The sequence below is a fragment of the Acomys minous genome, assembly GCF_964271855.1.
Source record: "Acomys minous genome assembly, chromosome: 20".
Taxonomy (NCBI): Eukaryota; Metazoa; Chordata; class Mammalia; order Rodentia; family Muridae; genus Acomys; species Acomys minous.
In genome coordinates, this window is record NC_140502.1 from 18023822 (window position 1) to 18046023 (window position 22202).

Here is a 22202-nt window from a genome sequence, read left to right on the forward strand (position 1 = left end):
ACTTCTCTACAAGGAACATGCTAACAGGGTCAGAGGCAAAGGGCACAAGCCAGATGAGGAAGCCAAGAAAATAGTCAAGCTGGAGGGAGTTTGTGGGAAGACATTGGATTCTGGACTTGCTTTAAGACGCTTAATGCTTAAGGACTCTGAGAATAGGTCAGCCAGTTGATGGCCTTTGCCACCAGGCCTGAGAACTGAGGCTCACAAAGTGTCCTCTGACTTCCACGCTGAGACTGTGGCTCAGGCACACACTTCCCTACACACACAATAAGTTGAAAAAAAATATATATATATATATATACACACACACACACACACATAATAGGCGGCTGAGGTCTGCAGATTAGGAGGGAGCTGGAGGTGATCCAGACAGTGTCAGTCTGTCCTCCTCCCTCCTTCCTTTAGCCTTTGGCTGGGAGACGGGTCGTCACCCTCTCTTTCCAGCTTTAAGTAAGCTAGATTTCTTCCTCAGCAGCAGCCTAGGGCAGATCTGGGGATAAGAACCAGCTGCGGGAGGCGCCGGGCTCGGCGCACGCCCAGGCCCCTCCTCGGCGCCGGCAGACACAGCTCCTTGGCTCCCCTCCCCCTCCCGCAGCCCCAGCCCGGGGGCCCTGGCACGTCCGGCGCGCCTGATGCTTTCCAGATGTGGGCCGTGTTCTCCTTCCAACCTGGCCCTGTGCGCCCACGAGGGAGGGGCCAGGGAGCCAGGGTGCCATACTCCCAGCTCCAAAAAGCCATCAGGGTGCCTCAGACCTGTCATCCCAGCTCCCTAGGGATGGCCGAGGCAGGAGGGTCGCAAGTTCAAAGCCTCCTTGGGCCACAGAGTTCAAGGCCAGTCTAGCACAACTAAAGGAGAGTGTCTCAAAATGAAAAAGTAAAAAAGGCGGCTGTGGGTGTAACTCAGTGGCAGAGCTCTTGCTTTGCACGTGTTAGAGTTTGAATTCAAATCCCCGGTACTGGGGAGTGAGAGCTATCAGAGGCTGATATCTTTTCCCCACCCGTTTGGCTTCTCAGTGCAACCAAATTAGGGTTGAGCTGTCTGCGCCTCTTCCCTACCCCACCTCTTCCCAGGGTTCCAGGGTCCCCGCGAGCCAGAATGAAAAGGAATGTCCAAGCTCCGCCCGCATTCCCCTACAGGCCACGCCCCGTCGAACACACCTCCCACAAAGCCCCGCCCCAGACACACCCAAGCCCCGCCCCTCTACAGGCTCCTCCTCCACCCTGTGGTCCAGCCAGGGATCCCCCTGGCGCTCTTGTCTCTTGGTCCCCCTGACTTAGTCTCTGAGAGTCTGTCTCCGAGTCTCAGTCGGTGTGTCTGCCTCCTGTGACCTCTCCCAGTGCGTCCCATCTGTCCTGCGTCTGTCTGTCTCTCTCCACACTTAGTTCCCCTGTTTCTCTGCACCTCTCCCCTTTCTCCCAAGTTCTCTGTCCCGTTTTTTCCATCCTCTCGTCCTGAACCCCTCACTTCTTTCACCTTCTTAGGAAGCCATTTCCCTCTCTTCTCGGCACCTTTCCTCCCCCCTAACCGCCCCCTCCCCCCCCGCCCCCAGGTCTTTGGTTTCTATCTTCTGCAAGGCGGGCCGGACAATTTTGCCTTCGTTGCTCCTGCAACGACTTTGGCTCGCGGGCGCCCCCGTGTGGCCAGCAGTGGGGTGAGGCTGAGCGCCCTAGCAATCGATGCTGTGGTGCGGCGCATTTAGAGATGGTGCGACCCACGCCCGTGTGAGGAGGGCATGCCTCGGGGGTGGTGTTGGATGCCAGGAGATGATTAGGAATGACAAGAAGGGATTAAGTGGGTCTGACCGAGTAACGTGTGATGTGTGGCTGGCCACGTGACACTCTGAGACTATCAGTGAGACCGTGGGCCGCTGTGTGTGCCGCCACACACCGGGTGGGTCATATGAGAAACTGGGTGGTCACGGGTGACACTGAGATGTTGTTGTCCTGCGTTTGTGATTGCCTGTGCAAAAGTGTGTGATTGTTTGCGGTCTCAGCTGTGAGTGCATGGGTGAGGTTGGGAGAATGCTGAGTGAGGAAGAGGGTGTGTGAGCACGGCAAGCATTTGTGGTACAGATTGTGAGGCCCAGCGAAGACTATGTACACGATTGTGTGTGTGTGTGTGTGTGTGTGTGTGTGTGTTAAACCCCAAGCCATCTCATGTCAACAATGTATGACACCAAAAAGATAGTGTGTGGGTGTGACAGGGATTGCACGCGACTGTATCCGGGAGGGAGAACTGTGGGCCGTTGTGTATCAGGAAACTGACCAAGAGTGTCACCACAACACAGGCATCTCTGGAAAGAAAACTATGTGTCACACCTGGCAATGGAGTGCTTGGCAGAGAAGCCGAACTGAGTTATTGTATGTATGTTGATGTGTGAGACGCTGAGAACGTGTGACAGAGAACGTCAAGGAAAGTTAGGTAACAACATATGCATTCGACGCTCTGTGATAGGGTCCCTGCCTGTGCGACGGTGCAGCCACATGCCGTGCTGTGAGAAATCGGGAGTGACAGCCGCGGGCGTTAAGTTGAGCCCTTCGTCGTTGTGTGTTGTGTTGAGCGCCGGGGCACTACTGTGCGCACGAGTCTGTGTGCCGCTCTGAGGGTCACTGCGATGGAGTGAGGGCGGCGGCGCTAGTTGGACTGTGCGTGAAGGAGTGAGAGGCTGCCTGGGAGGAGGAGAGGCTTGTACACACCTAGCGTGCGTGTACACACCTAGCGTGCGTGTACACACCTAGCGTGCGTGTACACACCTAGCGTGCGTGTACACACCTAGAAGGCCCATCTTTTCCTGCAAGTGTGAAAGAGGGACTCCAAAGAAAGACGCGCTAGAAACAGGAGTGACTGAACACGGGGGAGAGAGAGAGAGAGAGAGAGAGAGAGAGAGAGAGAGAGAGAGAGAGAGAGAGAGAGAGAGAGAGAGAGAGAGAGACAGAGAGAGGGAGGAGGGAGAAGACCCAGAGTCAGGCCCGGGGCGTGGAGACAGGTGGTGCCTAGGAGGAGGAGGCGGGTCCTGAGGGGCTGCACCTCAGGGGAAGGGGCGGGGCTAGGAAGGGGGACCAGACGCTGCCTCTCTCAGCTTCTGTCACCGCCAGCCATCCCAGCCCCGAGCTGCAACAGGTAGGAGGCTCCTGTCCCTGGTCCCCAGTAGCTGGTTGGTGGCCACTATGTGTCCGTCTGGGGTTGGATGAGTGAATGGGTGAATGAGGGAATAAATGCCTTTTATACTTACGTGAGTCTCCATCATCCCCTCTGTTCCTCTATTTATCCCTCCCCCGCCCCCCGCCCCCGCCAGTCTCTCTTTTCTTTCCTCGCTCCATTTCCCTTCTAATCCTGCCATGTCCCTTTCTCTCAGGGTCTCTCCTCTCCTAACTCCCTATCTCCTCCGTTCCTGTCCCCTCTGTCCCTCTTTCCTTCCATATACTCCTCCCTTTGTTCCTTCCCCTATCATCTTCCTTAGCCATCTCTCCCCCAATATCTCTATCTCCACCCCCCACAAGTCTATTTTTCTTCTCCATGCCCGTCACTTCTGTCACTCTGTCCCTCCCTTGGTTTTTCCACTCGTCCCCCTCTCTACCCTCTCTGCCCGTCAACAAGGCGGCTCTCCCCTGCCTGCTAATAAGCAGAAGGAGCCTTTGAGGTAGCCAGGGCTGGGGTAGGGGGTGGGTCCCTGAGGGGGGGGAGAGGGGGGCAGCTGCTGCTGAGGCCCTAATGAGGCCCCCTCTGCGCCCCTCCCGCCGAGATCTTAATTCTCAGTTCTCCCTGGAGTCGCTGCTAATTGGCCTGGGGAGGGGGGGCCCCCCTTCCTGGCTCAGGCTCTATCCCCAGGGGGTGAGGGCACCTGGATCAGTAGATTCTGATCAAGCACCTGTGGCCCCGTCCTCCTGGCCTTCCCTCCTCCACCTGCCTCTCAGCTTCCCATGTGTTCCCCCCCCTCCCCCCTCCTTCCTTCCTCCGGGCCCCTCTGCTCTTCCGCCAGCGACCTCTTGGTACACCCACCTCCCACCCCCATCCGAGCACCCCTCCACCATCCTACTGTCCTCTTGAACCGTCACCTGACTCTGAGACCCCCATTAGCTCGAAGTCCCAAACATTTCTCCTGTTACTGGGTCAACACCATCGCTTCTCACTACTCCCCCGGGGGGGGGGGGGAGGGGATCCAAGGTGTTCCAGCCCCCAGCCCGGACTCCTGTCGGGCGTTTAACCCCTTTCCTGCTGCAGCCATGTCCAACAACATGGCTAAGATCGCTGAGGCCCGCAAGACGGTGGAGCAGCTGAAGCTGGAAGTGAACATCGATCGCATGAAGGTGCGCTGACCCGCGGGGAAATAGGCTGGGGGGGGGGGGGGGTCTGCATCAGAAGGCGGAGCCTGGAGCTGAGGCGGGATAAGAAGGTGGGGCTCGGGCCGAGGGGGCGTGGCCATCCCAGGCGTGGTTAGGACACGGGCGGGGATTTGGATGCACCCTTGGGACCAAGCCACCAGGGAGGGTCAACTGCATCTCTTATCCCTCGCCTGCAGGTGTCGCAGGCGGCGGCCGAGCTTCTGGCTTTCTGCGAGACGCACGCCAAGGATGACCCACTGGTGACTCCTATCCCCGCCGCCGAGAATCCCTTCCGCGACAAGCGACTCTTTTGCACCGTGCTCTGAGCCCTCAAGACAACTTTGTCCTCCCCCTCCGACCACGTATGAATCCAATAAACTTAGTGACTTGCTAGTGCCTGCACTTTAGGGGAAAACGAGGCAGGGACAAAGGGTGGGGACCACTTTTGGCGGCCGGGGGCTGGGGGTAGGGGTGGGGTGGGGCGGAGCTTGTGTCTGTCCCTTCTCTTTATTTCTGAGCGTGTGTGGAGTGAGAGCTGTTTGGATGGAGAAGCACTGCAGCCCCGCCAGAGATGAGTACGTAGTAGCCCCGCGCCGGTTTGCATCTTTCCATCACCTCGAGAACAGCTGGCTATCGGCATGATAATTATTTCGCCGCTGAGGGAACCCAAGGTCCCCCTTCTCAGTTACAGAGCTGAGAGATCAGGTCTGAGGCGCGAACTACAAGCTCCCTGTAGCCTCCTCTCAGCCACTTCCTCCTGTCCGGGATTTAGTGGCCTCTGCTCACCATCCCGATTTCACGCCTTGTTGGCCCTACCACTATCTTGGTTTTTTTTTTTTTTTTTAATGATTCCTTTTTATTTTTTAAATGCATTGGTGTTTTGCCTGCACAGATGTCTGTGTGAGGATGCTGGATTCCCTAGAACTGGAGTGACAGGCAGGTTGTGAGCTGTCACGACGGTGCGGGGAACTGACCCAGGGTCCTCTAGAAGAGGAGCCAGTGCTCTTAACCGCTAAGCCAGTCCCGATTTATTTTATTTTTAAAGTATGCATATGTGTACGTCTGTGTGTGTGAGTACGTGCGTATGAGTGCAGGCAGGCTAGAAGAGAGAGCGTCAGAGCCCATGGAGCAACAATGAGAGGGGTTGTGAGCTGTTCTTTGTGGGTGCTGGGGGTCGAACTCTGGTCCCCTGGAAGAGCAGTATGTGTTCTGTTTGTTTTTCGAGACACGGTTTCTCTGTGTAGCCCCGGCTGTCCTGGACTCAGTAGACCAGGCTGGCCTCGAACTCAGAGATCCGCCTGCCTCTGCCTCCTGAGTGCTGGGATTAAAGGCGTGCGCCACCACACCTGGCTTCTACAGTATGTGGTTTTTTCTTTTCTTTCTTTCTTTCTTTTTTTTAAAAAAAGATTTATTTGTTTGTTTATAGAGGGCGGTCAGATCACATTACAGATGGTTCTGAGCCACCATGTGGTTGCTGGTAATTGAACTCAGGACCTCTGGAAAAGCAGCCAGTGCCCTTAACTTCTAAGCTATCTTTCCAGCCCCGCAGTGTGTGTTCTTAAGCACTGGACAAACTCTCTAGAAATACACCTACGTGAACACTCCCTCCCCCTCCCCCTCCCCCACACCCACACCCACTTGACAGGCTTTCATCTGCTAGCCCTGGCTGTCCTGGAAGTTGCTTTGTAGTCCAGGCTGACCTCAAACTCACAGAACCGCCTCTGCCTCCTGAGTGCTGGGATTAAAGGAGTGCTGAGCCCCCTCCCTGCCCCCACTTTTAGGTATTAGACATTTGAACCCAGGGCAAACAAGCAATTCACTACTGAGCCACACCCCAGATCCTCACTGGAGGGTGGGGGTGTTGTTCTAGGCAAACACTTCCAGTTAAACAGTTTCATCAGCCCTCATTTTACTGTCGTTTTACTTTTTTCTTTCTTTAACATTTTTCCTTTTCTTTTCTTTCTTTCTTTCTTTCTTTCTTTCTTTCTCGAGACAGGGTTTCTCTGTGTAGCCTTGGCTGTCCTAGACTTGCTTTGAAGACCAGGCTGGCCTTGAACTCACAGTGATCCCGCCTGCCTCTGCCTCCCCAAGTGCTGGGATTAAAGGTGTGCGCCACCACGCCCATCTCTCTTTAACATTTTTTCATCTTTTCTTTAACTTAAAGAAATTATTTTAGCTGGGCGTGGTGGCGCACGCCTTTCAATCCCAGCACTCGGGAGGCAGAGGCAGGCGGATCACTGTGAGTTCAAGGCCAGCCTGGACTACAAAGCGAGTCTAGGACAGCCAAGGCTACACAGAGAGACCCTGTCTTGAAAAAACAAAACAAAACAAAAAATTATTTTATGTACATTGGTGTTCTGCCTGCATGTATGTCTTTGTAAGAGTGTCAGATCCCTTAGGACTGGAATTACAGAAGACAGCTGTGAGGTGCCATGTGGGTACTTGGAATTGAACCGGGTCCTCTGGAAGAGCAGCCAGTGCTCCTAACTGCTGAGCCATCTCTCCAGCCTTTTTTTTTTCCCCCCTCCAAGACAGGATTTCTCTGTTTAGCCCTGACTGTCCTGGAACTTGCTCCAATTCAGAGATTGCCTCTGCCTCCTGAGTGCTGGGATTAAAGGCGTGCACCACCCCATCTCAGTCCCCTCTTTCCTTCTTATTTAGAGACAGGGTTTCGCTGAGTAGCTGGGGTTGCAGGCCTGAATCACCAGGCCTGGTCCTCTACCTCACTTCTGTCTTCAAGCAATGGCCTTGTTTCTAATCCATCTACCCACCCAACCATTCATTCTTCCAAACCGTCCCTGGAAACAGCCCTGTCTCGGGCAACGCGGCTATGGCAGGGCCAGCAGCTGTGGTTCTAGGGATGTAGATGCTGGTCTCATTGGGAAGAGCCGAGGTGAGAGAGTTGGGGGGCGGGGAGGGAGGGAGGGGAGAGAGAGAGAGAGAGACAGACAGACAGACAGACAGACAGACAGACAGAAAGAGGTGGGGGTGGGGGGGGGAGCTAGCTCGTGGTCCAGCTTGAGGAGGTGGGGGGGGCCGGGGTCACAGGTCACAGAGGAGTTCCTTGTAGATAGGTCATCTGGGCTCTTATACAGGGGTTGATAAGACTTGGGGACCTAGATAAGAAAGTCTTGTGGTTAGCCAGACAGCGGTGGCGCTCGCCTTTAGTCTCAGCACTCGGGAGGCAGAGACAAGTGGATCTCTGTGAGTTCGAGGCCAGCCTGGTCTACAGAGTGAGTTCCAGGGCAGCCAAGGCTGCACAGAGCAACCCTGTCTTGGAGAAAAAAAAAAGCAAAAAAAAAAAAAAAAAAAAAAAAAAAGCAAAAAAAAGAAAGAAAGAGAAAAGGAAGTCGTGTTGTTAGGATGACCACTGGGTAAGGAACAAATGAAGGCGTCGGCCATTCAGGGGCTCCCTCTGCATCTCTCTTGCTTGGCCATGGTTTTGTTTTGTTTTGTTTTTAACCTTTATTTTATGTGCATTGGTGTTTTGCCTGCAAGTATGTCTGTGTGAGGGCGTCAGATCTTAGAGTTAGAGACAGTTCTGAGCTGCCATGTGGGTGCTGGGATTTGAACTCAGGACCTCTGGAAGAGCAGTCAGTGCCCTTAACCACTGAGTCATCTCTCCAGCCCTGGCCATGTTTTTTTCTTAACTGTTAGAACAGAGGACCCTGCTCTGTTTCCCGGTACACACCCTGGGGCAGCGCACACGTAACTGGCAGTTGTGGTTTGGAGGCTGTTTTTGGCCTGGATGATGCTTAAACATGTTCTTGATTTGCTTGTGACACAGAAGTGATTTCTCATCAAAGTCTGTACTTCCGGCCTCCCTGGGGGTAAATTTTTGAAATGTATTTATTTTATTATTTATTTATTTATTTTGTTTTTCGAGGCAAGGTTTCTCTATGTAGCCTTGGCTGTCCTGGACTTGCTCTGTAGACCAGTGTGGCTTTGAACTCACAGACATCCACCTGCCTCCTGACTACTGAGTGCTGGGATTAAAAAGGAGCACGCCACCATGCCGGCCCATTTTTTTATTTTCAACATGGGTTTTGTTTGTTTGTTTGGTTGGTTGGTTGCTTTTTTTTTCAAGGCAGGGTTTCTCTTGTGTAGCCCTGGCTGTCCTGGACTTACTTTGTAGACCAGGCTGGCTTCGAACTCACAGAGATCCAACTGCCTCTGCCTTCTGAGTACTGGGATTACAGGCGTGCACCACTGTACCCGGCTCAACAGAGTTTTGCTATGCAGCCCAGGCTGGCTTCAGACCCACTACCCTCTTGCCTTGCTCCTCTGAATGCTGGGATTACTGCTTTATGCCAACGTGCCTGGTGTGTTATAAGGCTTCTGGGCATTTCAGCTGGACAGTGTCCCCCACCATGCCCCATTTGCGTCCCTGTTGTGTGACTTTGGGAGGTACACATGAACAAATATTTGTCTGTCAATGACAGACAAAAGAAATGATTCCACCGGAATCTAGTTTGGGGACCCAATTAGCTTATTGAGGTCACTTACAGGAACATGGGTGACTCAAAGGCAAGCGCTACATCACCGAAAAGCCCATCGCGGCCTGGGTGGTGACTCGGGAATATGCTGTATCCTGAACTTCCAGCCCAGTGTGTTCGTGGCGCCACTGTTGGGTTCGGAGTGGAAGCAGAGAAAACTCGCGTCATAGAAGCCTAAAAAAAAAAATGAAAGCTTTATGGCCTTGATCGGAATCCGTCTTGGCCTCATACCCCACCCCACCCCACCCCACCCCAAAAGAAAAAGAAAAAGAAAGCTTTATTTCCCACGCGTGCACGCAGGAAGGCGGCCAGTTGGGGATCTGAACTACATCCCGGAAGGGAGACTGTATAACATCTGTAATGGATGAGAACACAAAGCGAGGGGGAGGGGGGTGGGCTGTTGCACTGACCAATCATATTTTGACACAAGGGGTGGACTAAGGAAGTACATGTTGGAGACTGGGCCTTTCCAGGTCACCTGGTTTCAGGTCCCCTTCTGGGCTCTGACCCGGTATTTAGGATGATAAAGGGAACAAAGTGGGCAAAGCTGCTTGCAGTTAACAGGCAACAACACATTTATGACGCGTGTGCCTTAGCTTACAGAACGGGAGAGCAGCAAGCTCCCTCTCCACAGCCTTTACTGGTTAATAGGCAAACACGAAACATCTGAGGAGGCAGGAAAGGAGTTGGTCCCGGGGCCTGGGGAGATGAACTCAGCTTTGACCCCTGCCAGCAAGATGGAACTTGTTCCTGAGATGGCTGGACCTAGAAAACTGTGTTTCAACAGTCGGACCGTCTCGACCCACCAGCTCCCAATAACGACACAGAGGCTTTTATTTATTTATGAAAAACTTAGGTCTTATAGCTTAGGTTTGTTTCCAACTAGCGCATAGGACTTAATTAACCTGTTTATTTCAGTCCACATTTGCCACGTGGCCCGTTTCGTTGTCTCCGTCCACGTATGTCTGATTTCTGACTTCATGTATGGCTGGTGACAACCCCTCTTCCCCCACCCCATACCCCCCTCAACCCCCTTCCCCCCCTCACCTGATCCCTTCCCAGAGTTCCTCTTTCTGCCGGGAAGCCCCGCCTATCCTCTCCTGCCTCGCTCTTTATTAAACCAACCAGAAGGTACTTTAGGAGGAAGGCCAGAGACACACCTTCGCACAGTGTCCAAAAATAGTAGACCAACAGAAGCGTCTTAGTCCCAGCGATTGTTTACTGTTTATCTAACTCGAAAACAAAAACAACCCCCTCCCACCTCCGCCAAAACTAAAATTTAACTGTAAAAGGGCCTCTGTGGATTTGGTGACTTTCTGGACCTTGCCGGCTCCTGTATTTTAGGAGCCTCTTTCAGGGCCGGAGGAATAGCCATTCCTCCTGGGGGCTGCTTAGGGACATCTTACTGTGCCATGAAAAAGGAAATGTTCCCACTGGAACCAAGGAAGGGCCCGGGTGATAGCTCTGGAGGTGAGGTGTTTGTCACGTGATCATAAGGGCCAGAATTTAATCCCCAGCACCGGCATAAGGAAGGCATTGGGGTTGGTGGAACGCACAGTTGCTATCCTACTGCTGGGGATGCTGAGAGAGCTTGCCGAGACCCCCTGCTCAGGTAAGCCCTAGGTCTCAGGGAGAGACCCTGTCTCAAAGAGAGAGCGAGAGAGAGAGATGGTTCCTGAAGGCCAATAGCTGAGGTTGCCCTCTGGCTTCCATAGGCACGACACATGTGCACATGTGCACCTGCACCCCCACGTGCATTGTGCACACAAGAACATGCTTGTACACCTTTGCATGCCTGTATGTATACATGCACATGCAGGGGAGTCCAGGACAGCCAAGGCTACACAGAGAAACACTGTTTCATTTAAAAAAAGAAAGAAAAAAGGAGAGAGGGAGAGAGGGTGCTTGTGATATGCCTCAGCAGGCAAAGGCACCTGCCCATCAGGCCTAATGATCTGAGTTACATCCCCAGGACCTGCGTGCTGGAAGGAGAAAACCACCTCTTACTCTTAGAAGTTGTCCTCTGAGGCAGAGGCAGAGGCAGGTGGATGGCTGTGAGTTCGAGGCCAGCCTGGTCTACAAAAGCGAGTCCAGAACAGCCAAGGCTACACAGAGAAACCCCGTCTCAAAAAGCCTAACAAAACAAAACAGGTTGTCCTCTGATCTCCATACACACATGCACACACTCACGCACGCACTCACGCACACCATACAATGTAAAAAGAAACTGAACTTTGGGGCTCGGCGGTTCTGGGAGCCCAGCTTCCTTCAGGGTGTGAACCGGGAGCGCTGGGTTTATGACAGTGTAGAAGCTCTGCCTGCTTGCCAGGTGTCCTTCCCTACCCCCAGCTCATCCTTGGCTCCCTCTCTCTCTCTCTCTCTCTCTCTGTCCCCCTTTTCCCTTGGGGCTCCCACAGACATGACGCAAGCGGGCTGGAGCAGGCTGAGAGGTGGGAGCAGGAACAAGATGTAATTACAGCTGCTTCTGCCTCCATTCTACAGGAAGCTCAGAGTTGGGGACCCAGGGGACCCTAATCCAATGCAAATGTTGAGCACTTGCCAGGCCTAGGGGTGGGGTGGGGTGGGGTGGGGTGGGGCAGGGAGACCCGGGAGCCACTTCAGGAGACAGAGAGTCCAGCCTCCATCAGCAAAAATAGCAGACTTGGAAGTGGCGGGTGGGGTGGGGTCTAAGGGAGTCTGAGGAGGATAAATCAAGTCTGCTTTTCCCTGTTGTTGTTGTTGTTGTTGTTGTTGTTGTGTGTGTGTTCGTGTGTGTGTATGTGCATATGTGCATGCATGGAGGTCAGAGGAGAACTTGTGAGAGCTGGTTCTCTTTCTCCAGCACTCAGATTCTGGGGATGAAACTAAGTCATTAGGCTTGATGGCAGGCGCCTTTGCCTGATGAGGCATATCACTAGCCCCTCCAATTTCTTCTTTTTCTCCTCCTCTCTCTCTCTTTCTCCCTCCCTCCTTCCCTTCTTTCTTCCCTTTTTTCCCTCTTTATTTTTGTTTTTTGTTTTTTGTTTTTTTGTTGTTGTTGCTGTTTTGCTTTTTGAGTCAGGGTTTCTCTGTGTAGCCTTGGCTTTCCTGGACTCGCTTTTTTTTTTTTTTTTAAATAGACCAGGCTGGCCTTGAACTCATATCGATCCAGGAGCTGTGGTTAAGGAGTTGCAGTGTTAGGAGGGTTGAGAACCACTGGCCTAAACTGTTGGAATTTGGGGCCCTTCCAGACTGGAGTCTGGGTAGGCTAAACCTTCCTTCTGCACCTGGCTGGGTTTGGGGGAGGCCTTTGAGAAAGCTGGGGTGCCAGGAGCTAATTGGCAGGAGGGAAGCTGGGAGACTGGGGGAGGGGATCGACAGAAATTGGGGGGAGCCAGGAACCAGAAGTAGCGGGTGGGGGGGCAGCAAGGACACAGGGTTAGTCCTGGAGTCACCAGACACCAGAAGTACCGGATGAGTTAATTTCATTAGCTTCACTACTCCAAATGTCCCTGTCTCTGGTCACCATGGCTCTTTCCTGTCACTCTCAGCTCTGAGATCAGCTTTGGGGACCAGGATCTAGCTGGGGTCAGACTCAGACCAAGAGGTAGAGGGTGGAGGGGAGTGTGTGTGTGTGTGTGTGTGTGTGTGTGTGTGTGTGTGTGTGTGTGTGTATACATACCCAGAGAAGGGCTTGCTTCTCATCTGTCCCTCCTGGTCTGGTCTCCCACAGCATCTCTCTGGTTGTCCATTGTCAAAGGTTCCTTGCCTGGTGCTCTTAAGCCCATGTGCTCTGGAGTGGTGCTGTCCTGTCTCAGGAGACCTGGGAATGTGGGGGAAAGAGAAGCCCAAAGCCCAAAAAAGGAGAACAGCCTAGAAGAGTCTAGAAACTTCTTTTTTGTTGTTGTTGTCTTGTTTTGTTTTATTTTTCGAGACAGGGTCTCTCTGTGTAGCCTTGGCTGTCCTGGACTCACTCTGTAGACCAGGCTGGCCTTGAACTCACAGAGATCCACCTGCCTCTGCCTCCCAAGTGCTGGGATTAAAGGCGTGCACCACCACCGCCTGGCTGATGTTTACTGAAGAACATGGAAGGGAAGCTTTTTTCCTAAGATGACACAGTGAGTTCTGAGAGGTGGGCCAGGGGACATGGCTCATCGTGGAACGGCACCTTCCACCAAGCCCAAAGACCTGAGTTCAATCCCTGTGACTGATTCATATGGTGGAAGAAAAGAACCAATACCCACAAGTTGTCCTCTGACTGAAAGTATGCCTTGGCACATGAGCAAAAACATACTCAAACTCAATGAATAGAGAGACGGGGAAAGAAAAAAAAAAAAAAAAGACCCGAGAGCTGTGACATCTGAATACATGCCTGCAAGGACACCTGTGAGCTAGCCGTGCACACACCCTCACACACTTCACAGACACCTGCCTATCTGAACACAGCACACAGCAGCAAAAAAAATATACATACCGGTGGAGGTGGAGCGATGGCTCATCGGATAAGGGCACGTGTTGTTCTCGCAGAGGACCTGGCTTTGATCCCCAGCACTCACATGGAGGCTCGTGTCTATAACTCCAATTCTAGGAAATCCAGCATCTGTTTCTGACCTCCTTGGGCGCTAGGTATGCACACGGTGCACGGACATATGTGGGAGCAAAACACACGTAATCGTAAAATGAAGAAACACACATTTTTTGGGGGGCAAATTACATGTCTGTACACCTGGTTATATTTGTGCATACCCTGACCTGTTAAGTCTTATGTGTCTACTCTATTCCCAGGACCTGGCCAATGGAGAGTTAATAAGACACCCACAGAAGCTGTACACACACACACACACACACACACACACACACACACCCTGTAACTTGCAGTCTCACATGCCAAGCTCCAGGCTCCCATCATCCTCTCCCTGGTCCCCATCTCCCTCACCTTTGGGAACTGGGTGTCTGAGTAAGTGCCCATCCTTGTAGTGTCTGCCCTGTCCTTCCTCCTCTGAAGAGCCCTGGGGTCCCTTGGGGAGGTTGAAGCCCTGTTGTCTGTGGTGGGTAATAAACAATCTGCTGACTCATCCTCCCCTACTGCGCTCTGTCCCTGAAAACCATGTGAGGGGTTCAGAGGGTCCACCCCCTCACATAGAGGCACCTGGCACCAGACAACGGGGTACATAGAGGCAGGGGTAACCTTGGCATAGAGCGCTGCCTCCCTTTGCTCCGTTATCAGCATCATCAGGAGAGAGAGAGAGAGAGAGCTATGGTTGGTGCTACCCCTCCCTGCTTCTGCTTGCTCTCTGACCTTTGGAGAGAAAGCCTTGTGCAGCTGAGGCTGGCCCGGCACTCACTGTCGAGTTGAGGATGACCCTGAATGTCTCCTCCTTTTACCTACACCTCTGGAGTGCACTGCACTACACCCTGAGCTACCCTACCTCTGACCCAGGAGCAGGGCAGAGGCACCTGGAGCAGAGGCTGCTGGAGGTGTAAGAGGGGAAACCGAGGCCCTAGGAGGGTGCGGGAGCTTGTCCAAGGCCCCTGGGCATAAAAGCCAGGGGACTTCCCGAATGCTAAGTAATGGTGATGGGGACAGGAAATCAGCAGGAGAAAGCTCCGGGAAATGGAGGTCCCACCTCCTCCTTGAAACTCCCATGATGCCGAGAGAGGCCGCCAAGCCTGCCTGCCAGGCGTCATCCTTCATTAATATGACATGACTTCCTGAGTTCCCTCTGGGCTGCCTGGGAACCAGAAGCCACGACAGGGACCACATGGCCTGCAGGCGTACACCCCCCCTCCCCCGCCTGCATCAGGCTCCTCACTCCCTAGAGAAGTGCTGGGTGGTCCTTTGGGGATCCCCAGAAGCAGCTGGAACTGGGGATCCATCCTGTCGGAAACCAGGGATGCCAGCTGGGCACGGTCGATAGGAAGATGTGGTCACCGGTGTGGGGACAGAGAGGGCAAGGCAGCAGCTGCCTACAGTCCAGCCCTAGTGCCAGGGACACTGCTGTCCTTGAACATGAACCGCCTCCACACAGGCCTTTCCCCTGCTACGAGGCAGGCCTGGGGTGGGTGGGATGCTGGATACCTCAGTCACATATGCCTGGGAGGCTGGTGGGACCCAACTTATACCATGGAGGAGGAGACTCTGGTAAATTAACTGTCTGTCCTTCCCCAGGACCATCAATACATGAGAAGGCGGTCACACTGGTACAGAAACGAAAGTCAAACGGATATGTAACCTCTTCACCAAAACTGAAAAACAAGGTGTCACAACCGGGTATGTGTGTAGGGGCACAGAATTTTTTTTTTTCTAAGATAGGATTTCTCTGTGTAGCCTTGGCTGTCTTGGTAGGCCAGGCTGGCCTTGAACTCCCAGAGATCTGGCTGCCTCTGCCTCCTGAGTGCTGGGGCTAAAGGCATGCACCGACATGGCCGGCTGAGGGCACAGAATTTTCATGCTAGCACGTTGAGGACAGAGGCAAGAGAATTGTTGAGAGGGTTTGAGGCCAGCCTGGGCCACAGGGTGAGACTTGGCGTCACACAAACAAACAAAAACAAAACAAAGCTTGCTGGGCTTGGTGCCAAGTGGACATCTGAGTTTGAGCCACGGGACCTACATGGTGGAAAGAGAGAGAAAACTTGACTCTTACAAGTTGTCCTCTGACCTGCTCCACATGCACACCATGGCAAGGGTGCACCCACACATAAACACATACATCTTTTTCCCCTCTTCTTTCTTTCTTTTTTTTTTTTTTTATGTTTAAGATCATTTTTGGTTACATAGAAAATTTGAGGCCAGCCTGGGCCACGTGAGTGAGATCCCTCTCCCAACCAGAACAGAACACTAACAGCAGCGGCAAGAACAGATAAAAAGCCACAAAGGGTCACTTGGGGGGGGGATGGGGGAGAGGGGGGGAGCGAGAAGGTCCCATGACCACTGCGCTGACAGCTGGGCTGACACACCGGCCCGAGGGACATGGCATGGGGCAGGGGTTGGGGGGGAGGTAGGAGTGGGTGGGAAGGTGTGTGGGGGGGTGTAAGGGGGCGGAAGGCGTATGTCGAAGGAGGATGAGAGGGAGCCTTGTGCGTGGGAGCAATGCTGGAGCCTGAGATGGCCACCCTCCGCCAAAGCGTTATTGTGGGAGGCCAGTGTCATTAGCACTTGGCCTGGGGCCTCCAAGTGCTATGGTGAGAAGCCAGAGGTCAACTTTTAGTGGTGGGTCACCAGAGCCCTGTAAACTGGAGACCTCGGAGGAACTGTGTGTCCTGACACGGGGACTCTGCGATCCCTAATCTAGGAGGCCAGGATGAGGTCTGGCCAGGCCGCCTCTCTTTCCTCAACTCCTGGAAGGAGTGAATTGTGTCCAAGGAGCAGGGTTCTCCCTGGTGTCTGGAAAACACTACATCGGAATGTCTTGGTCATTTCTCAATCCCGGGGCCAGGCCCTAACCCCGGGGCCTGAAGCCCAGAATAGCTCTCAGAGGCCACCACTCATAGACAGTTCAGACTGAACCAGGGCCCGCCTGGCTCCCCTGGTGCGCTCTGAACCGCCGTGACACGGACAGGGTCTTAGATGTGAACCAGGGTGCTGCTGCTGCTGCTGCTGCTGCTGCTGCTGCTGCTGCTGCTGCTGCTGCTGGTGATGGTAGAGACAGAGAGAGAGACACACAGAGACAGAGGTGAGATGCTGGGGCTGTAAAAAAAAAAAAACAAACCAGTAGAGGCTGAGCATGGTGTGGTGGCAGCAGGTGTTTGTGTTGGGGGCTGTGAGGCGGGAATAGGGAGGGAGGCAGAGGCAAGAGATGGATGCCCACAGCACGAGATGGGGTACAGGCCAGGGAAAGCAGGCAGGGAGCCCAAGGGGGCCTCTGGAGACCAGCTCAGGGGGAGGAGAGGGCGGGGCAGAGAGGAAATGAAAAAAGCCGGGGCGAGCAGGCAAGCTGAGGGAGGGAGGGCGGGCCCTCGGGAGGGAGAAGCTGAGAGAGACCTACACAGACCCGCAGACCGGGGAGAAGGCAGAGGTGCTGAAGGGTCTGAGGAGGGGGGGACCAGAACTGGAAAGGAGGTGACAGAGAAGCGCAGAGGAAGGGGACTTCCGAGGCACAAGGGGACAAGGAAAGAGACTTCAAGAGACGGAAGGACTGGCAGAGAAGAAGAAGGAACAGAAGAAAAAAAAAACAAGAAGAGATGGAACACTGGAGAAAACAGAAATAAAAAACGAAAGACGAAACACATACCTGGAACTGGGGATCCATTGGAAGTGCCCAGAGGCTGTGAGGACCCGTGGCCGACGGTGGACATCCTGGTGCGCACCGCCACCCCAAATCCCCATCACCCCTGGGAGCCCTCTCGCTGCGGGTGGCTGAGAGTGAACAGGGCATGGCAGATTCCTGCCGGAACCTCACCTACGTTCGAGACTCGGTAGGACCTGCCACCAGCACCCTGATGTTCGTGGCTGGTGTCGTGGGCAACGGGCTGGCCCTGGGCATCCTGGCTATGCGAAGGAGGTCACACCCATCAGCCTTTGCAGTGCTGGTCACTGGGCTGGCGGTGACAGATCTGCTGGGCACGTGCTTTCTGAGCCCTGCGGTATTCGTGGCCTACGCTCGCAACAGCTCGCTGCTGGGCCTGGCCCACGGTGGCTCAGCACTGTGTGACACTTTCGCCTTTGCCATGACTTTCTTTGGCCTGGCCTCTACCCTCATTCTCTTTACCATGGCTGTGGAGAGATGCCTGGCACTCAGTCACCCCTACCTGTACGCCCAGCTGGACGGGCCACGCTGTGCCCGCTTGGCCTTGCCTGCCATCTACGCTTTCTGTTGCCTCTTCTGCTCACTGCCCTTGCTGGGCCTGGGCGAGCACCAGCAGTACTGTCCCGGGAGCTGGTGCTTCATCCGCATGCGGTCCACCCAGCTGGGTGGCTGTGCCTTCTCCCTGGCCTACGCCAGTCTCATGGCCCTGCTGGTGGCCTGCATCGTCTTCTGCAACAGCTCGGTCACTCTCAGCCTCTGTCACATGTACCGTCAACAGAGACGCCACCACGGCTCGTCGGTGCCAACCTCTCGGGCGCGAGAAGATGAGGTTGACCATCTGATTCTGCTGGCTCTAATGACAGGCATCATGGCTGTGTGTTCCCTGCCTCTCACGGTGAGTGTCCCTTGGTGGAGGGGGCAGGGGGGAGGGGAGGGAGGGCAGCATGCAGCTCTTGTCTCTCTCTCTCTCCCTCCCTCCCCCCACCCATTGTGTTCATTTGGCTCAAAATGGGTCAGACAATGACTTTGCGTACCATCCAACAACCCAACTACTTTTTTTTCCTTGGCTGTCCTGGACTCGCTTTGTAGACCAGGCTGGCCTCGAACTCACAGAGATCCGACTGCCTCTGCCTCTCAAATGCTGGGATTAAAGGCACGCGCCACTATGCCCGGCTACCTCTGACTACTCTTAAGAAGTCTCTCCACTTTTTTTTTCTCCACTAGATGCTGCTCCCCCACACACACCCGCAATCCCCACTTCCCCCCACCCATTAGTTGTCCCCTGTCAACACCTCTTAGCCCAGATGCTCAATCAAACACACCACTGTGATAACAGAGTCCCACAGCTCATGAGTACTTGCTTTCTGCTGACACAATGCTTAGCGGCTTCCAAATGCCTCTTCAGATGAATTTCAAATTGATCTTACACAATCGGTTCAGCAGCACTGGGCAGGAAATGACACCAAGGTCCCCATCCTGTCACCCTCTTCACAGAGGGATGACAGTGCCTGTTGCCCATGATCACCCAAGCTGAGTCCATCCCGGCTCTCTCATCCTGGAGCCCGGCCATATAACCAACTGAGAGCATATCCCACTCACTCCCCGAGCCTGGACCCCACCCCTGCCTTCCCTACCCTTTCAGCCTCTCTCACTGTTTCCCACAGGGGCCTCCTACTGTCCGTCCCACGGCAGCAGCCTGTGTGGGGTGGCATAAAGTCACACCCTTATGCTGGGTATTAGAGATAGGGCTTGGGATAGATTTGGGGGTGCTGCAGCCTTTGCTTTGTTTTTCTGAGACAGGGTTTCTCTGTGTAGCCTTGGCTGTCCTGGACATCTCTCTCTGTAGACCAGGCTGGCTTCGAACTCACATCGATCCACCTGCCTCTGCCTCCCAAGTGCTGGGATTGAAGGGGTGCGCCACCACGCCTGGCTAATCTTTTGAGGGTTAACCATGGCTGACAAACCTGTCTCCAAGGGTGGCTCACATGAGGGTTTGGGAGCTTCGAAGGGCTCAGGCATCTGCGGTGGTAGGTGTGGGGGGAACTCGAGGGGCGTGGTTGGGGAATGGGGAAGGTTGCCTCAGCCGCAAAGGGTGGGTCTGGTAGGTGGGTACCCAGTGCCCTGTCCTGTGTTCCCTCTGCTGTCTCCTGGGGCTTTCCTGTCCTCTGCTCCCCGGATGCAGCCACACGTTAGCAACTCTCTCTCTATCTTTCTTCATCTTATCTCATTTCCTTCCCCTCCAACCTGCCACACACAAACCCCTCATCCCTGTGGGTAAGAAGTGGGAGGTGGGGGGTGTAAGGGGATGGGGAAAGGGAAGCCCAAGCGACGCACCTGACGCCTGCCCTGCCCCTCAGATCCGAGGCTTCACCCAGGCCATCGCCCCGGACAGCAGCGAGATGGGGGACCTCCTCGCCTTCCGCTTCAATGCCTTCAACCCCATCTTGGACCCCTGGGTCTTCATCCTTTTCCGCAAGGCTGTCTTCCAGCGTCTCAAGCTCTGGTTATGTTGCTCGTGTGTCCGTACTGCCCACGGGGACTTGCAGACGCCCCTTTCCCGGCCCGCATCGGGGAGAAGAGACCTGCAAGCTCCCACTACTCTTCAGGCAAAGGAAGGGAACTGGGTACCCCTGTCAGCCTGGGGCACCGGGCAGGTGACACCGTTGGCTTCTGTCCCTCTGTCTGGCGGTGACAGTTGCTCTATGGGAAGGCCACCCAAAACGGAAGCCATGGTTGCCTGCTCCCTTTGTTGATTGCTAACTAAGCTGGTCCTGCATGTCATCCTGGGCCCGGTGTCGCCAGACCAGAAGGCACATCACATCAGGGACTCAGTGGACAATGGTGGAAGCCACATATTTGACCCCCAAAGTCTGCGGGTGTCTGTTGCTGTTCCTCCTCCTGTTTGGGGTGGTGGCTACAGGCCTCGGGAAGAGGGTGAGGGATGCTGAAGGGTCTGTGGCTCTCAAGAAGGAGTCTCTCAAGAATAACCAGGGCCTGGCCGAGCTGCTCTGGCCCTGGGATTCTCCATCCATCTCACTGTCTAAATATTTAGGGAGCAGAAAAATTCCCAGCGGCTTCTGTGGACTCAAGTCAGCTGAGGTTAAGAGCGTCTGCTCTCCTTTTCCACCGAGGGGGCCCCTGGCTGCCCACCCCAGGTCCCCAGGGGACACAGCCATGCCCTCTCCCAAGCGGGTCCAGCAACTTTTCTTAGAAATGTCTCTGCCTCCCCGCCCCTTTTCCCATCCCCTATTTGACTTGGGGGTCCTGAATCCTAAAAGGAAGTGGAGAGGGAGAAGGCCACTGAACTGCAGGTGACATTACTGGACACGTGAAGTGGCCTGAGAAATGCCTCAGCTTGGGCGTGGGGGGGGGGGGAACTGTACCATGTGAACTTTGGGGGAGGACACAGGGGACAAGACAGAGATGGTGCTGATGTTGCACGCACAGGGGGCCCCAAGGACTTCATAGGAATGTTGCTTCATGTCCCAAGCCTGTTCCCCCCCCCCCGAGGCCCCCCTCCCCCCACGATCCTGCAACAAACTGCCTCCTTTTAGAACTGGACCTCAGCTTACCATCTTTGGAACCTCTGCAAAGATCTCGCTCATTCATCCAACAAACTCCCAGGGGAGCCTGAAGTCAGCAGGTGTCAACTCTGCCTGCCTGGGGACTGGGGGGGGAGGGAAACGGGGGGGGGGAGACAGGAGGGGGGCACACAGGCAAGTCCGTCCCCGGGGCGGCCCTTGGGAATGAGTTGACTGGTACGAAGGGAAGTGAGTCAGCCAGAGGGCTGGGCTAGGGGAGGGCAAACAGATGCTCCTCATTGCTGCCCTGGGTTCCTGTTTCTCAGCCGCCCTGGTCATTTGACCTCCCACTGCATCTGCTTGGCAGCGTGTTAACAAAGCTTTTCCTGGGGGGGGGGGGTAGAACCAAGGCCCAGAGAGGGCAATCCCCCAGCCTGGGGCACACAGTGAAAACGTGGAGTAGGTCTGTATCTCCCACTTTCTCACGGCCTCTTTGTACCTCGGTGACTTTTCCACTCAAATCTGACAGGGCAGCTGTGAGCATTAAGTGACCCTCTCCCAAAAGAGCATCTTCGCTCAGTGGGCATTATTATTATTACTGCTGTTGCTGTCAATATTGTTGCCTGGGCAAACATTAATTAGAAAACAGAGCAAGGATTTCTTTTGACTTTTTTCCCCCCTAGTAAATATATTTCAGATCACATTCAGGAAGAGCAAGGCGTGTCGGGAGAGGTGAAAGCAGGCTGAGGTAAGCTTGTTCTGCACCGCATGCCTGCAACCCCAACTCTATGCTTGGGCAGAAGGGTTGGAGTTCAAGGTCATCCTCAGGTACTACAGAGAGTTCAAGGACAGCCTAGGACAGTTTAGAGTGGGTCTCCAAAACCAAATCACCACAGATAAAGTCACAGAACAGACCAGGCTGAGGTGAGCAGAAAGCAGGTACTGGAAAGTACTGTACGGGGACAGTTGCTATAAATGGTCCAGGTACCACTGATTTGCCTGTGATCGGAAAATGGTTAAAATAATGATTTTTATTTACGGGTATTTTACCACAATAAAAAAAAGTAATACTGAAAAATAATGAAGGCTTCTAGAAACTTCCATGTTGTTAAAAAAAAAAAAGATTTGTGTCTCCCCTCACCCTGTGTCTGTCTTCCTCTTCTATCTCTAGCTGTCTGTGTGTCCCTTCTCCCTATCTGTCTGTCTCTCTCTCAGTGTGTCTGTCTCTGTCTCTTTCTCTGACTGTCTCTGTGTGTGTACATGTGTTTTTGCATATGTGCATCTTTGCATGTTCAGAAGCCTCTGTGTGTGTGTGCATTTTTGCATGTCCAGAAGAGAGAGAGAGAGTGTGTGTGTGTGTGTGTGTGTGTGCATCTTTGCATGTCCAGAAGCCAGGTGAGGGCACTGAGCCCCTTTGGGTTGGAGTTTTTAGTGTGCTGGGGCATCCAGCTTGCTAAGTGGGTGCTGGGGTCTGGACCTCATGATTATATTACCGTGTGCCTTTTCCCACTGAACCATCATCCTAGCTCACCTTTGAACTTCTTAGACAGGGTCTCCTGTAGCCCAGGCTAGTCTAGAACTTGCCATATAGCAGAGGATAACCTCCAACTCTCTGATCCTCCTACCTCTACCTCCCT

At 54.0% G+C, this 22202-nt stretch overlaps 2 protein-coding genes across 5 annotated transcripts; both read left to right on the forward strand.

The window, feature by feature from the left end:
* The first annotated feature begins 1247 nt into the window (after window positions 1-1247).
* Window positions 1248-4716, forward strand: GNG8 (G protein subunit gamma 8). Of its 3 annotated transcripts, none has more exons than XM_084770242.1 (3): window positions 1248-1309; window positions 4223-4308; window positions 4521-4716. In XM_084770242.1, exons 2-3 carry the CDS (start codon window positions 4225-4227, stop codon window positions 4647-4649), a joined length of 213 nt encoding a protein of 70 aa, XP_084626368.1. In that variant the 5' UTR covers window positions 1248-1309; window positions 4223-4224; the 3' UTR covers window positions 4650-4716. The 3 variants fall into 3 exon arrangements, with proteins under 3 accessions (XP_084626368.1, XP_084626366.1, XP_084626367.1); XM_084770240.1 differs by lacking the exon at window positions 1248-1309 and adding an exon at window positions 3033-3121; XM_084770241.1 differs by lacking the exon at window positions 1248-1309 and adding an exon at window positions 3603-3641.
* Window positions 4717-16861: 12145 nt separating this feature from the next.
* PTGIR (prostaglandin I2 receptor) lies at window positions 16862-20729 on the forward strand. 2 transcript variants are annotated; one of them, XM_084771014.1, is made up of 3 exons: window positions 16862-17213; window positions 17823-17939; window positions 19402-20729. In XM_084771014.1, exons 1-3 carry the CDS (start codon window positions 17172-17174, stop codon window positions 19795-19797), a joined length of 555 nt encoding a protein of 184 aa, XP_084627140.1. In that variant the 5' UTR covers window positions 16862-17171; the 3' UTR covers window positions 19798-20729. The 2 variants fall into 2 exon arrangements, with proteins under 2 accessions (XP_084627140.1, XP_084627139.1); XM_084771013.1 differs by having other exon boundaries at window positions 16862-17939.
* Window positions 20730-22202: the final 1473 nt, after the last annotated feature.

Bases quoted from the DNA above. Each gene is read 5' to 3' on its own strand.
- GNG8 (XM_084770242.1), top strand. From the start codon at position 4,225: ATGTCCAACAACATGGCTAAGATCGCTGAGGCCCGCAAGACGGTGGAG. The intron at 4,309-4,520 runs GTGCGCTGACCC...CCTCGCCTGCAG, and splicing joins TGAACATCGATCGCATGAAG to GTGTCGCAGGCGGCGGCCGA.
- PTGIR (XM_084771013.1), top strand. From the start codon at position 17,172: ATGGCAGATTCCTGCCGGAACCTCACCTACGTTCGAGACTCGGTAGGA. The intron at 17,940-19,401 runs GTGAGTGTCCCT...CCTGCCCCTCAG, and splicing joins TGTGTTCCCTGCCTCTCACG to ATCCGAGGCTTCACCCAGGC.